The following is a 13,034-nucleotide window of genomic DNA, read 5'->3' on the forward strand; positions in this document are numbered from 1 at the left end:
ATGGGGCCCTGGGGGTGAGAGAGCCATGTTTCAGTATTGGAAAACCTATATATGTTTCTCCTAAATTACATCTAGTTTTTATTTTGTCTTTAATCTGGCGCATGCAGATTTTCTATTTTCTGGAAAGGTCAATTCTGTCTCCACTCCTGTTTCTCCTCGACTGACAGCCATCTGGACGGTGTTAGCTGCCTCTCTTCTGTGCTGTTCTTACTTCTACGTTTGTTGTTTTTTCTCAATTCATATTATGCTCATGTTCCTGCCTTGATTTCATGACGCCACAATGAGGCGTGAGTGGAGGTTGTACTAATAGTTTCCAGCTCAGATCGGCTCTCCCAGCTCCCCAGGCAGGTAGCAGACATTGCATTGCCCATAAGGAAGACACCACAACATTAAGAACATCAGGTTTGCATCTGCAAGTGACAGCCAAGCCTGCTGTCTGGGAGTCCTCGGTGGACTGAGACTCTTGCCAGTTCACCATGCTCAGGACCGTCCTTGCTTCCAGAGCCATACAGTTTCCAGTCCCTGCCCAAACTTCCTCCGCTTCCCCGTCTGGTGGTGAGTTTTACCTTCCAGAGATCTCTGTGTTCATCCCCTTTCCTGTTGCTGCGAACAGATACCGCCAACAAATGCAGCTCAGAGAGGAAGGGGTGCTCACAGCTTGAGGGTGCAGCCTGTTGTGGAGAGAAAGAGGGGCGTGGCGATGAGCGGTTCTGTGGTGCGGGGGATATTTGACGTTTGCTTGCTCACATCTCAGCGGTTTGGGAAGCGGACAGGAAGTGGGCCCAGCTATAAACTTCAAGGCTTGCTTCCAGAGTCCCACTTCCTCTACCTAGAGATACTGTCAGAGGACCAGGAGCACCAGCTGGGACCCAAATGACCCGTAAGGGAAGTTTCACCCTTGAGCCATGACATCAGAATACAAATTCATCATTTATTTCATTTCTTGGGTTAGTATCCTGGGATAAAATTTAAATCATGTGGGCCAGGGAGATGGATGAGTGGGCAAAGTATTTGCTGAGGAAGCATGAAGTCTGGAGTTCAGATCCTCAGACCCTACACAAAAAGTGAAGCAGGCATTATTCCTACCTGTAATTCCAGCACACGGGCCCTAGTAGGCATCCCAAAGTTTCAACTGTACTCCCTTTCTAAATTGATGGACTCAGTTCAGTTACAGATACTACCTCAGGGCTGGCGCGATGGCGCAGTGGTTAAGAACACTGGATGCTCTTTCAAAAGACCCGGGTATCCTTCCTAGCACCCACATGGCAGCTCACAACTGTCTGTAACTCCAGTTCCAGGGCATCGGGTACCCTGGCATACACATATGTGCAGACAAAACACCAATGCACATAAAAATAAATAAATCTAAAAAAAAGATTAGTTAAAAAAAATATATACTTTTTCCTTAGCTGAATTTCGAGAGTGTTGGATGGGATATCTGAAATGATTTCCTGACGGAGCTGTTTTCTGTGGAAATGTGTCCTGCTGATGAGCAAAGCCATCCCATTCCACCGTCAGAGCTCAGCAGCTGTGAAGGGAAAGAGGTTGTGCAGGAGACCATCATCCTGTCTGACAGACACGTGCTCTTCCCACTCTGGGGGCTAGGAGTAGGTGAACTGCTTTGGGCTCTGAGAATCTCACAGAAAAATCTGAAGGGTTCTTCTACCCTAGGACCATTGGTTTTAACTTCAAAGAGACTGACAGCTGTAAGGCAGAACTCAGGGCCCCTCCCTTCTCCAAGCCTACACATCTTACCTTAATGTCTGGAATTCTTTCAGGAAGAAACGTGGTTTCTGATACACAGTGCATGAACAGGAGGTCAGAACCCAAACCTGACGTTCTTTGAAGCAGCCTTTCCTGGTGACCCCACTGTTAACAGCATCCTAGCCTTTCAAACACCCAGAAATATGGAAGCAATGTTCTTACACTTTGGTCAGCTTGCACACACATGTGACATTTCACCTCCCCCAGAGCAGGGCTACCATCTGTCACACACACAGACAGCCCTTGCTCACGCTAACTGTGGACCAAGGTCACGCTAAAAAAAAATGACGACTGAATAAAATCTCCCGTGTGCAGGCCAGATTCCAGAAGCTGCGTGAAAGAACTCACATTTAATTTCTAGTTTGCCAAGAGCACAGCCTGTGGACTGTGAGGCACTGGGCAACTAGGGTGTCCGTGCAAGATTTGTCTGTCAAATATGCTTGGTTTATTCACACCAGCATTCCTTATACTGTTATAATAATAGGGTTCCACTGGGGACTCCTCTCTGGTAAGGACACTTTGGAAGCCTACAGGCTCTCTGCCCGCGTCTGCAATGAAGTCTTCCGGCTGTGGTAGGCTGGGAGGACAGCACTGGTGACAGTCCAGGAATTCCTTGAGAGCATAGACCAGCAGCTGGGACTGACTAGTGGCCCTGTGTGTGCCCAACGGAAGTCCAGATGTTCAGTGATCACCAAGACAAGGGCGTGCACAGAGCCTTAAGGCTGCTTGCTGATGGACTGGAGAAACCAACTCTCAGAGAAAGGAAGCGCAATCCTAGAGACCATTTCTAAAGTGACAATTTTTTGTGTCCGTTGGCTTTCGGGGCTCACAGCTTGGGGCTGGTTCACTAGCATCAACATCACCATGGGTCACTTGGCTAGTGTATCAAGGCCTGCCCTGGGCTAAGCGCCCGTCTGAGCTGCCTGGGCTTGCTTCTGAGGCCTAGCTTTGGCAGAGCTGCCTCCTGGCAAGCTCGGGCATCGTAACTCAAGTCACACAAAATGGCTTTCACGTTACACGAAATGGTTTGTTCCTACCTAAGTTCTTTGTCTCTGCCTGTAATTTCCGATTTTCTAGGATTTTTTAGTCCTGTCCTTTCTGCCATTTAAAGTACCAGTTACCTTTCCAGCTGGCTTCTTCAGTGCAAAAATTTAGGAAGAGTAAATTTAGGAAGAGGAAACAGGACGATCCCTGAGGTTCAATTATTTGTTTATATCTTAAAAGAAGAACTGTACGGCGATGGGGACAGTGGCTCGGGCTTTTGTCCAAGTATTTGGGAGCAGAAGCCTGAGAATCTCAGAGACACAGAACCCCAGCAGGGCCTCTCTGGGACAGACACACAGAACCCCGGCAGGGCCCCTCCAGGACAGACACACAGAACCCCGGCAGGGCCCCTCTGGGACAGACACACAGAACCCCGGCAGGGCTCCTCCAGGACAGACACACAGAACCCCGGCAGGGCCTCTCTGGGACAGACACACAGAACCCCGGCAGGGCCCCTCCAGGACAGACACACAGAACCCCGGCAGGGCCTCTCTGGGACAGACACACAGAACCCCGGCAGGGCCCCTCCAGGACAAACACACAGAACCCCGGCAGGGCCCCTCCGGGACAGACACACAGAACCCCAGCAGGGCCCCTCCGGGACAGACACACAGAACCCCGGCAGGGCCCCTCCGGGACAGACACACAGAACCCCGGCAGGGCCCCTCCGGGACAGACACACAGAACCCCGGCAGGGCCCCTCCGGGACAGACACACAGAACCCCGGCAGGGCCCCTCCGGGACAGACACACAGAACCCCGGCAGGGCCCCTCCGGGACAGACACACAGAACCCCGGCAGGGCCCCTCCGGGACAGACACACAGAACCCTAGCTGGGTTCTTCCAGGACAGGGAGATCACTCCCAGCCACTATTAGCCATGGAGAAGCCGGAGAAAAGCACACTTGGGCAGAAAATGAGATCAGCCTCTTCTCTTCCTACACAAGGAACGTATGCATGTGCTGGCATCAGAGGAATGACATGTGTCCCTTGCCCAGTGGGATATCTAGAAACAATGACATCCTGCTTCAGTCAGGGTTCTTAGATACATTTGTGCTCACACAGGTTGATGTGTGTTCGGAGTGGGTTCTTTTCCCTTGCGTTAGCTTATGAATAATGATATATATTATTCTGTGTATTTATATGGATGCACACGTATTCTGCATGCACACGTGTGTCATGGCATGTTTGTGGAGGTCAGATGGCAACCCTAGGGAGTCTGTGCTCTCCTTCCATCTCATGGGTGCTGAGGACCGAACTCACTAGGTCATCAGGCTTGGCAGCAGGGTCCTTTACCTGCTGAGCCACCTACAATTTAATGCCTATTTACTAGTTAAAATAATGTGCTGAAATTTACATACTAAGGCACCAGGTGTTGGTCATCTGGGTTCTCCTTCCCTTCCTTCCTTCCTTCCTTCCTTCCTTCCTTCCTTCCTTCCTTCCTTCCTTCCTTCCTTCCTTTCTCTTCCTCTTTTTTTATAACAGAAAACTTTTTCTTTCTGATAACTTTTTAAAAAACAGTATTTTAAACTAGGTGTGGTAGCTCGTGCCTGTAATCACATGGAGCATGTAAATGAAAATCCCACATGTACAGGATGGGTGGGCAGAAACCTGGGATAGGAAAGGACTTTGGACTTCAAGCAAATGAAGCCATCTACTGAGCAAGTGATTTTTCAGAGTGAGAAGTAAAGAACGGTATTGTGGGGGTGGGGAGGATCTAAGGGTTAGGAGGACATTTCAGTCAGTCAAGTGCTTGTAGAACAGGCCTGAGGACCAGAGACTGATCTCTAGAACCCATGTAAACAACAGCGGGGCGTGATGGATTGTGTTTATAATCCCAGCGCTGGGGAGGAGGAAACAGGACGATCCCTGAGGCTCAATGGCCGGTCAGCCTAATCTGTGGGCATCAGGCTCCAGAGAGAACACAGAACCTGAAGGAAAGCACTGGATGCTCATCTCTGAGATGTTAGATGCTCTGGAGAAGGTGAACGGCCCTCTGTGTACCACGCAACAGAAGGGGAAAGTCGTAGGGTAGCAGTAGCCCGGCTTCTGCCTGGCTTTCCCCCAGATCTCCCTCCGCATTCAGAGGAAGATGCCGAGCTTCTCAGTCGAGGCTGAGTTCCTGAGCCCATAGGAACTTGCAGCCACCTAGTTCTTATCACAGAACAAAACTTGGCTTTATATTTGCTGTAAAGGAAATGAAATTAAGTTTATAATACTGACCACTGCAAATTAAAACTAGCCTTGGGGTTATAGTCTACTGAAAAACTCAATATGAAACGTCTATAAAATACTTTCCTTTCATGTTTTTGGGGTTGTGATCTTGTTTAATATCAGAGTGCAAAAATATTGAGACCTAAAATGTGAGTTTTCCAGAGGATAGATTCGGTCTGTCTCCTACAATGCTGTCATGAATTGGATCAGTCACACTCAACACTCACAGCAAAGTCAACTTGGAGTGGACCCTAGTGTAAGAATGCATTGATTAAATCATTTAGCTCATGGTGAATGCATGCAAATCCGAGCCAACACCACAGATCCCTCAAGTAGCAAGTCCCGTGTCTTGCCTTCCTGGAACCTATCATGGAAAGGGAACTTTGAAACAGGGAATAAGAAATTCTGCAGCAAGTGTGGACAGCACTGGGCACCAACGGGGATGTTATGGGGACTTGAGCTGGTGTGGCTGAGGTGTGGCCGGTGCTATACGCTCATGCGGGAAGCTGAGGAGGGAAACCTTTCTGACCAGAAGTAGACCGTGTGTGGATCTTACATCTGCAAGAGTAGAGGATGGAGCAAAATGACAGGAGAAGCTGGGACCCACACACATGGGTCTCCTCTTTTCTGGTCCCCTGGGTCACTCCTGTAGAGGCATGCTCTTAAGCTCTTTTCGTGTGCGTGTCAATTTATCTGAGAATTTCATATATGTATACAATGTAATATGATCATTTTCATCCCTATTTTCTCCTCTCTGCCACGGTTTCCCCTAACATCTCTCTCCCATTCCCACTTCCTTTTCCTTTAAATAACCTAGTGTAAACAATTCCAGCGCCGAGGAGGTGGAAGCTGTGTTCAGGTCTCACTGTCTTTGCGGGGTGGCGATGGAGGATGATTCATTGGATCATGGACAACCCACGTAAAAGAATGATTCTCCTTCCCACAGGAGCTGCAGCCAGCAATTGTTCCTCAGTTAGGGGTGGGGCTACCAGCTAACTCTTAGGGGGGCATCTTATGATTTTTACCATAATTTTTTTGGGAACTGTGTTGTCCACTCATGCATGGTATCTCCATTTGAACTTTTAAATATATATATATATATATATATATATATATATATATATATATATATATATATATAATTTTGCCTACTAGTGGGTTTCCAGAAGGCTGTCTCACAATCCCTTCCTTTGGTTAACCCATTCAGACCCCCTTACCTTATTCCCCTGCTTCCACACAGTTCAGCACTTCAACCCCTGCACCCCTTCCGTCCCTCTCTTTGAAGCGGCTGTTCCTCTTTTGCTCCGTTATCACACACACATTGCTCACACTCACCTGGGAGACAGAGACCCGCAGCATTAGAAAATGCCAGCATTTCCTCAGGGCGGAAGAACACCAAACCTGTTGATTCATTTCAGTTGGGTGTGAAGGAAGGAGAGACATCAAATATTGATATAGTGTTTCTCAGAAAAGCCTGGGATCACTTGAGTTGATTGCTTACTGTTTTGTAAAGAAAGTAACAGTGGTGGGAATAAGAGGCAGAACCCTCTGATGTCTCCGGAGCTGCTGTGTCTGAGGAGTTCCTTAGCAGGAGATTAGGAAGCCACAGGCTGTCAGACCTGTCATCCCTTAGCCTCCAGGTCTCTACTTCTAGGGCTGCCTGACTTACAGTCCCCAGCTTCCCAGGGTGTCCAGTCCATGAGTCCCCAGCTTCCCAGGGTGTCCAGTCCATGAGTCCCCAGCTTCCCAGGGCTGTACCAGTGAACAGTCACTGCCTTGCTAAATGGTTAGGACAAACACATTTCTGGATGAGACCCAACCTGTGGCTCTGTCAGAGAACTTTTCCTACTGTCAGAAGAACCTGCTGTGCACCTCCTATTAAATACACCTTGCTGTGGACTGTCTTCTGAGTCCCCAACTCTGGTACTGTTGAGGGAGCCCCCTCCCCGGGCCTGCAGTGGTCTATGCAGTTTTCCTACAGATACGAAAGAGTAACCTGCCTTTCACCCTCATACTTTAGTGAACTGGCAGTAGTTCTTGTGGTCACATGATACACCCACAGTTCAGAAAAGGTTGTTACAATGATGGTCCCTTTTCCCCTTTCCAGCTCATCAGTCACACTTTCTCCACACTTCAACTATCAATAACAGAAACCACAGAAAACACACATCACAAAGCAGGGGTGAGCATCCAGTATCTTCCCCTGGGTCAGACATGAAGGAGATCGAAAAGATTCAATCTAATATGGCCAGCAACTAGAACGTGCGAGGCTCTTAATTCTGTCCCCAGTATGCCCACAGTCAAAATAATCTAATAAATATCCCAATTAATGCCACTACCATATCTTCTTTTGCTTTGAAAGGTATTTTTATATAAATGCATTGTTTATGTTATAGTTTATTGTTTGGAATAAGCTATGCCTCGGAGGAACAAGGGTCTTCCTTCCCCATAACTGTTATCTGCCTGCAGCGCCTCAAGAAAGGAGGATCCTTATAAGCTCCTCCTCCTACCCATGACAGAACATTGTAGATAAAAAACCCAGTTCTTTATATGTACAAAAGTGTGTGTGTGTGCATGCATGTATATGTGTGTGTGTGCACGTGTGTATGTGTGTGTATGCACACGTGCGTGTGTGCACCACCATGTAGGTGTGGAGACTGGAGAACAACTTGAGGGAGTCAGTTCTTGTACTGTGTAAGTCCTTGGGATTGAACTCAGGTTGTCAGGTTTGCAGCAGACACCTTTACCCACTGAGCCCTTTCACAGGTCCCAGGGAACGATTCCTGATGCATGTGGCTTACTCCCTGAAGCAGCTGCACCCGTGATACACCATGAACAAATGAGCAAGTGCCCTGCGGTACTTTCTAATTGGAATCTGGTGTAGTGTACACTCTTTCTGTCCACACACACACACACACACACACACACACACACACACACACACACGTCAGCTCCTCAACAGACAGTGTCTTCCAAAGCTTTCCTTCAGACTTACTAAGATCAAAGTGTCTGTTTTGAGATTTTTCATTCATCTTTAACTTCTCTGACTTTGACATTTGCTGAACTTGGCAGCTGAAGAAGGCTTTCAAGAAACGCGCCTCTCCCTTGGCTGCCCTGTGGATCTCTGATTCAATACATAGCACTTGTCACCTGTAAACTCCTTCCCTCCCCGTGGTGCTGAAATCACTGGGGTCAGACAGACAGCACTGGTAGTTCCACCCGAGATGAAGAGCCCATGGGGTCCCTGCCAGCCCAGATCTCAGTCTCTCAGCTTACTGGGCAGCGTGGAAGACGACCACCCCACACACCTTCACTTACAGGCTGAGGTGTCTGTCTTCACACTGCCAATGGAAGCCATGATAACTCGTGGCAAACTTTTAGCATCTTAAGGAAAAGTTGCAAAGTGCTGGGTCAGTGTCTTTGACCTAACTTTTACAGCAGCACTAGGAAAGGAAATTGTTAGCCTGGTCTACAGAGCGAGTTCCTGGTCAGGCTCTGAAACTACAGAGAAACCCTTTCTTGGAAAACAAAAGAGTTATTAAATTGTAAATAATTAAAATATATTAAGGTGCACAGAGAAGGGGGGTGGGTAGAGTACAGCACATTGGAGGTGTGGTAATTAGCATGGCGTGTGCCGCGGGGGGGGGGGGGGGAACGACAGTCCCTTTGAGAGCCAATTCAGAATGCACATCTTTATTTTGCTTATAAACCAAGTCTTTTTACTATTGGACATCCATATTTTAAAATGCTTTTATGTGCATTGGTTTTTGCCTGCGTTCATGACTGTGTGAGGGTGTCAGATCCCCTAGAACTGGAGTCACAGACAGGTGTGAGCTGCCTTGTGAGTGCTGGGAATTGAATCTGGTTCCTCAAGAAGAGCAGCCAGTGCTCTTAACTGCTGAGCTGTCTCTCCCATCACCCACCTGAAAACCTACCCCTGATCCCAGCACTCAGGAGGTTGAGGCAGGAGGCTTATGGCGATTGCCTGGGCTATGAGACTAGGTCAACCTGAACTACAGAGCAAGTAGGGCACTCTCTCTCTCTCTCTCTCTCTCTCTCTCTCTCTCTCTCTCTCTCTCACACACACACACACACACTGTCTCACACACAAACTCCTCTCTCTCTCTCACACACACACACACTCTTACACACATTCTCTCTCTCTCACACACACACATACTGAGAGAGAGAGAGAGAGAGAGAGAGAGAGAGAGAGAGAGAGAGAGAGAGAGAGAGAGAGAACGCCCCCGGCAAGTCTTAGCTGGCGGTAAGAAAGAAGAGGGCTGTTCTGTCAGAGGCAGCTGTCAACCCTCTAGCTCTACCTTCAAGCCCAGCAGCCACATCTCCATGCCTCGACACCCACACCGATGTTCAGCATTTCCATTAGAGCCACCAGGGTGAAGAAGGAGCCCCATTCAAAAATTCATGCTCAGAACTCTTCCACATACAGGTCTGGATCCATCCAAATGCTAATTTGTATCAGTGCGTTCGCACCAGAGGAACTAAGCATACCCGTGCTTGTACCCCCTTAGTGTTGACTTGGATTCAGGCAAAGCTCGTGGTATTTTTCTTGGTCCCTGGTGTATAATCAAGGCTCAGTAAGCATTTTCTCCTTCCCAGCTCACTCCCAATCTTAACTATTCTGTTTATTTTATAAAGCTTTGTTTTTCTTTGTTCTCTGCTAAAGGCAAGATTTGAGGAAGCAGAGGACGTCTACCAGGCTGGAATAAAGAACTGCCCAGACAGCTCAGATCTGCACAACAACTACGCGGTTTTCTTAGTTGACTCTGGTGAGTGAGACCCCACTCTGCTGAGACTCCCTTCTCTCTCTCTCGTACCAGTGGCCGACATTTTCCTAAATCCCCAAGTTCATCTCGGAATCCTGTCTGGAAGAAAACTCCTGGGGCAGGAAGTGGCCTTGCCTTTCTTACCACCGCATCCACAGGGCTGAACATCAGGGGTGCTGCCCCACTCCTCAGTGCAGAGCAAATGGCTGGTGTCTGTAACCGGCTTGGTTAAGCCTTTGGAATTGTTTCCTCTGGGTACATTCCAGAAATGCATCCTAGGCATCGACACCGTGGTCCCCTGTGGCACAGGTGGAACTGGGCACAGATTCCATTTCCTGTTGACCCAACGACAGTCTGCCCTGCAGGAGAACTCAGTCTGATTATTATTTTCCAATATTGAACACTTGAGTGGATTTTCATTTTCTAGGACGTGTAAAGCTTTCCTGTTCGATAAACTGTAAGCTTAAATTTGGATCAGCTAGGGAAAGCAAGCTATTTTTGCATATAAATTGCTGTGTGGCGCCCCCTGCTGGATCATTAGATGATAACACATCATCAGAGGAGGAGCAGAGGAGCACCCGCCTGAACTAAAGCTTCTCCTTTAAATTCAACAAGTAGTCCCATATAAAAGTCCCCTCTGAGAAGAACTCTGACAAGCCACTGAGGCCCCTCTGACGTGGTCCTAGATAAACCTGTGTTCAGAGAGAGTGTGTGGGAAAGATTAATGTGTAGCCCTGTGGGTCCGGTCAGTTACACTTTGGACTGTTCTGAGATTCAGTCACTTGTTTAGTTTCTAGGAAGCTTCTCTGGGGACCCTTCTCAGACCAGGGAGATTTGGTTTTCCCTCTGGCTTTTGTCTCCCTTGCCCTGGGATTGTTACCAAGTCTCTTAAGGTCTTTGCACTTCAGCGTCTACGTCTGTAAAGCGATGGTTTTGTTTTGGTGGTTTTAAAAAGTACCTGTTAAATCCCAAGGGGCAAGGCACTAGGCTCCTGAACACTGTGGAGGCCGTGTGAGCAGAGGGGTTTTAACATATACACGGGGCGAATGCGAGGTGACATAGCCACTGTGTTTACAGTCACATTAAGTGCATACCATGGAGGCCAGCAAGATGGGCCAGTGGCTAAGGGTACTGCCTCTAAGCCTGACCACCTGACATTGGTTCCTGGGACCTCCTGTGAACACATGCACACGAGAGTGTGTGCACCACACACACACATACACACACACGCATTGAATAAACTGTGTGATTTACGGGTTTCCAATTGAGCACTGTCACCCTCTCTTGTCCTGTGACTTGAGACAGACCTTTAGAAATTACTGAGACCTGTGTTCTTTCTGCAGTGGTCCGTTCTATTTTGTGTGTAATGATAACCACCAATGTCTCAACTACATAACCGCAACCAGTCGTGGTGGCTACTGCCAATCATCACAACACTTCCACCGAAGCTGTGGGATTTCCACGAGTTCAAGGGCAGCCTGGGCTACACAGTGATTTCCAGGCCGGCCTGAGCTAAACAAACAAACAGACAGCCTGTCTCAAACAGAATCAGTGCCGAATTGTTATTAATTTCATGGGAAGTGTTGATGAACAGTGACGGGCCAAGGTTAGGCAGTGGAAGCATAAGAGGCCAAAAACCAAGCTGATCACAAACTGCATCCCCGACTGTATGATGCTGTCATGCCCAGAAAGAATGGCGTATGTCCGGAGGGAGACTGGGAGCCACGCCCCTCACCCCTGTGGTCTGCTCTCGTCCCGCCCCACCCCACTGCAGGCTCTCCAGAGAAGGCCGTGGCTCACTACCAGCAGGCCATCCAGCTCAACCCAAGCCATCACGTGGCCGTGGTGAACCTGGGCCGACTCTACAGGTCCTTGGGCGAGAACAGCGTGGCCGAGGAGTGGTACAAACGGTAGGCCCCTCCTCCCTGCCTTCCCAGCCTCTTGGAGTCGTCAGTAGTTTCTTAGTTACTGGGACAGACAGGCTTTCAGAATGGTAGCACGTGATGACAGTTCAGGTAACACACTCTCGCTTCCAGTAGAGCAGAGCGACGGTGTAGTAATGTGTTCAGAAGAGTTCCCCACTAGGGAGGTCACACGGCTCAGGGCTGGGGTGAAACAGCCGTCTCAATGCTAGAAACAGGTGGAAGGCTGCCGCTTCAAGTCAGCCCTCAGTGCTGGTGCGGTTGCCAGGTTGGTGGTCGCTGGAGGCCTTCACCCGGGATACAGTATAACCTCGAGTAAGTTCAAGCAAGCATCTAACCGGACAGTCCTGCCTCTGCCTAAGTGCAGTCCACCAGAGAAGCATCTGTGTGTCTTCTTCCCTGCAGCGCCCTGCAGGTGGCCCACACGGCTGAGGTCCTGTCACCTTTGGGAGCACTCTATTACAACACAGGCCGACACAAGGAGGCCTTGGAAGTGTACCGGGAAGCCGTCTCTCTCCAGCCTTCCCAGAGGGATCTCCGCCTGGCCCTGGTGAGTGGAGGGAGCGGAAGTGGCCCAGGTGTAAGTGCAGCTTGCAAACCAAGAGCCGGCACTGAAGGGAAGACGTTGTTCTAGGGCGGAAGTGTGACTGCTCATCACACGAGGAATAAAACTGTCGAGAGTACTTGACCCAGATCCACTATTTTGGGCACTTGAGTGCACTTGTTTGTTATTTCCTTCCTGTGTGAGTGTGATCAGACAGGTGTGTACATGCACATGTTCAGACGTGTCTGCATGCTTATTAGTACATGGTGTGTCTTTGCTGGCGTGACAGTTTGTTGTAGATACCTCTCCCTTTGTCTCTAACTTGCTTCCTACGTGATGCCTACATATGAGCATATCGACTCATATGATTGCAGTGCGGTGGTCAAATTCAGCATAGTTAACACCTCCTGCATTTCAATTTCAGCGTTTGGAACTTCACGCTTCCTTCTTAAGTCAGATTTGTCATCTTTTTATGAACACTGTGTTCTGTCAGGACGGTAGAGAGCTACCTCTTGGCATGTCCTGCCAACTTTTTTAGGGGTCACAAACCAGCTGGGCGGTGGTGGCGCACACCTGTAATCCCAGCACTTGGGAGGCAGAGACAGGTGGATCTTTGTGAGTTCAAAGCCAGCCTGGTCTATGAGAGCTAGTTCCAGGGCTATTACACGGAGAAAGGCTGAAGGGTCACAAGCCATTTGGTGGGTCTCAGTGGCACCCAAATGCATGTAGGAGTCTACAGCCAAGTGCTGAACTCTCTGCTG

At 48.9% G+C, this 13,034-nt stretch overlaps 1 protein-coding gene across 1 annotated transcript in view; it reads left to right on the top strand.

Annotated features, from left to right (window-relative positions):
• Tmtc1 (transmembrane O-mannosyltransferase targeting cadherins 1) overlaps positions 1 to 13,034 on the top strand; it is a 217,226-nt gene that overhangs the window by 193,901 nt on the left and 10,291 nt on the right. The window contains exons 14-16 of the mRNA XM_075982230.1: positions 9,708 to 9,810; positions 11,582 to 11,717; positions 12,135 to 12,279. Of these exons, the coding sequence (XP_075838345.1) occupies positions 9,708 to 9,810; positions 11,582 to 11,717; positions 12,135 to 12,279 (384 nt within the window). The remainder of the gene's footprint in view (positions 1 to 9,707; positions 9,811 to 11,581; positions 11,718 to 12,134; positions 12,280 to 13,034) is intronic.

This window comes from Microtus pennsylvanicus, chromosome 8, assembly GCF_037038515.1.
Source record: "Microtus pennsylvanicus isolate mMicPen1 chromosome 8, mMicPen1.hap1, whole genome shotgun sequence".
In the NCBI taxonomy this organism is placed as follows: Eukaryota; Metazoa; Chordata; class Mammalia; order Rodentia; family Cricetidae; genus Microtus; species Microtus pennsylvanicus.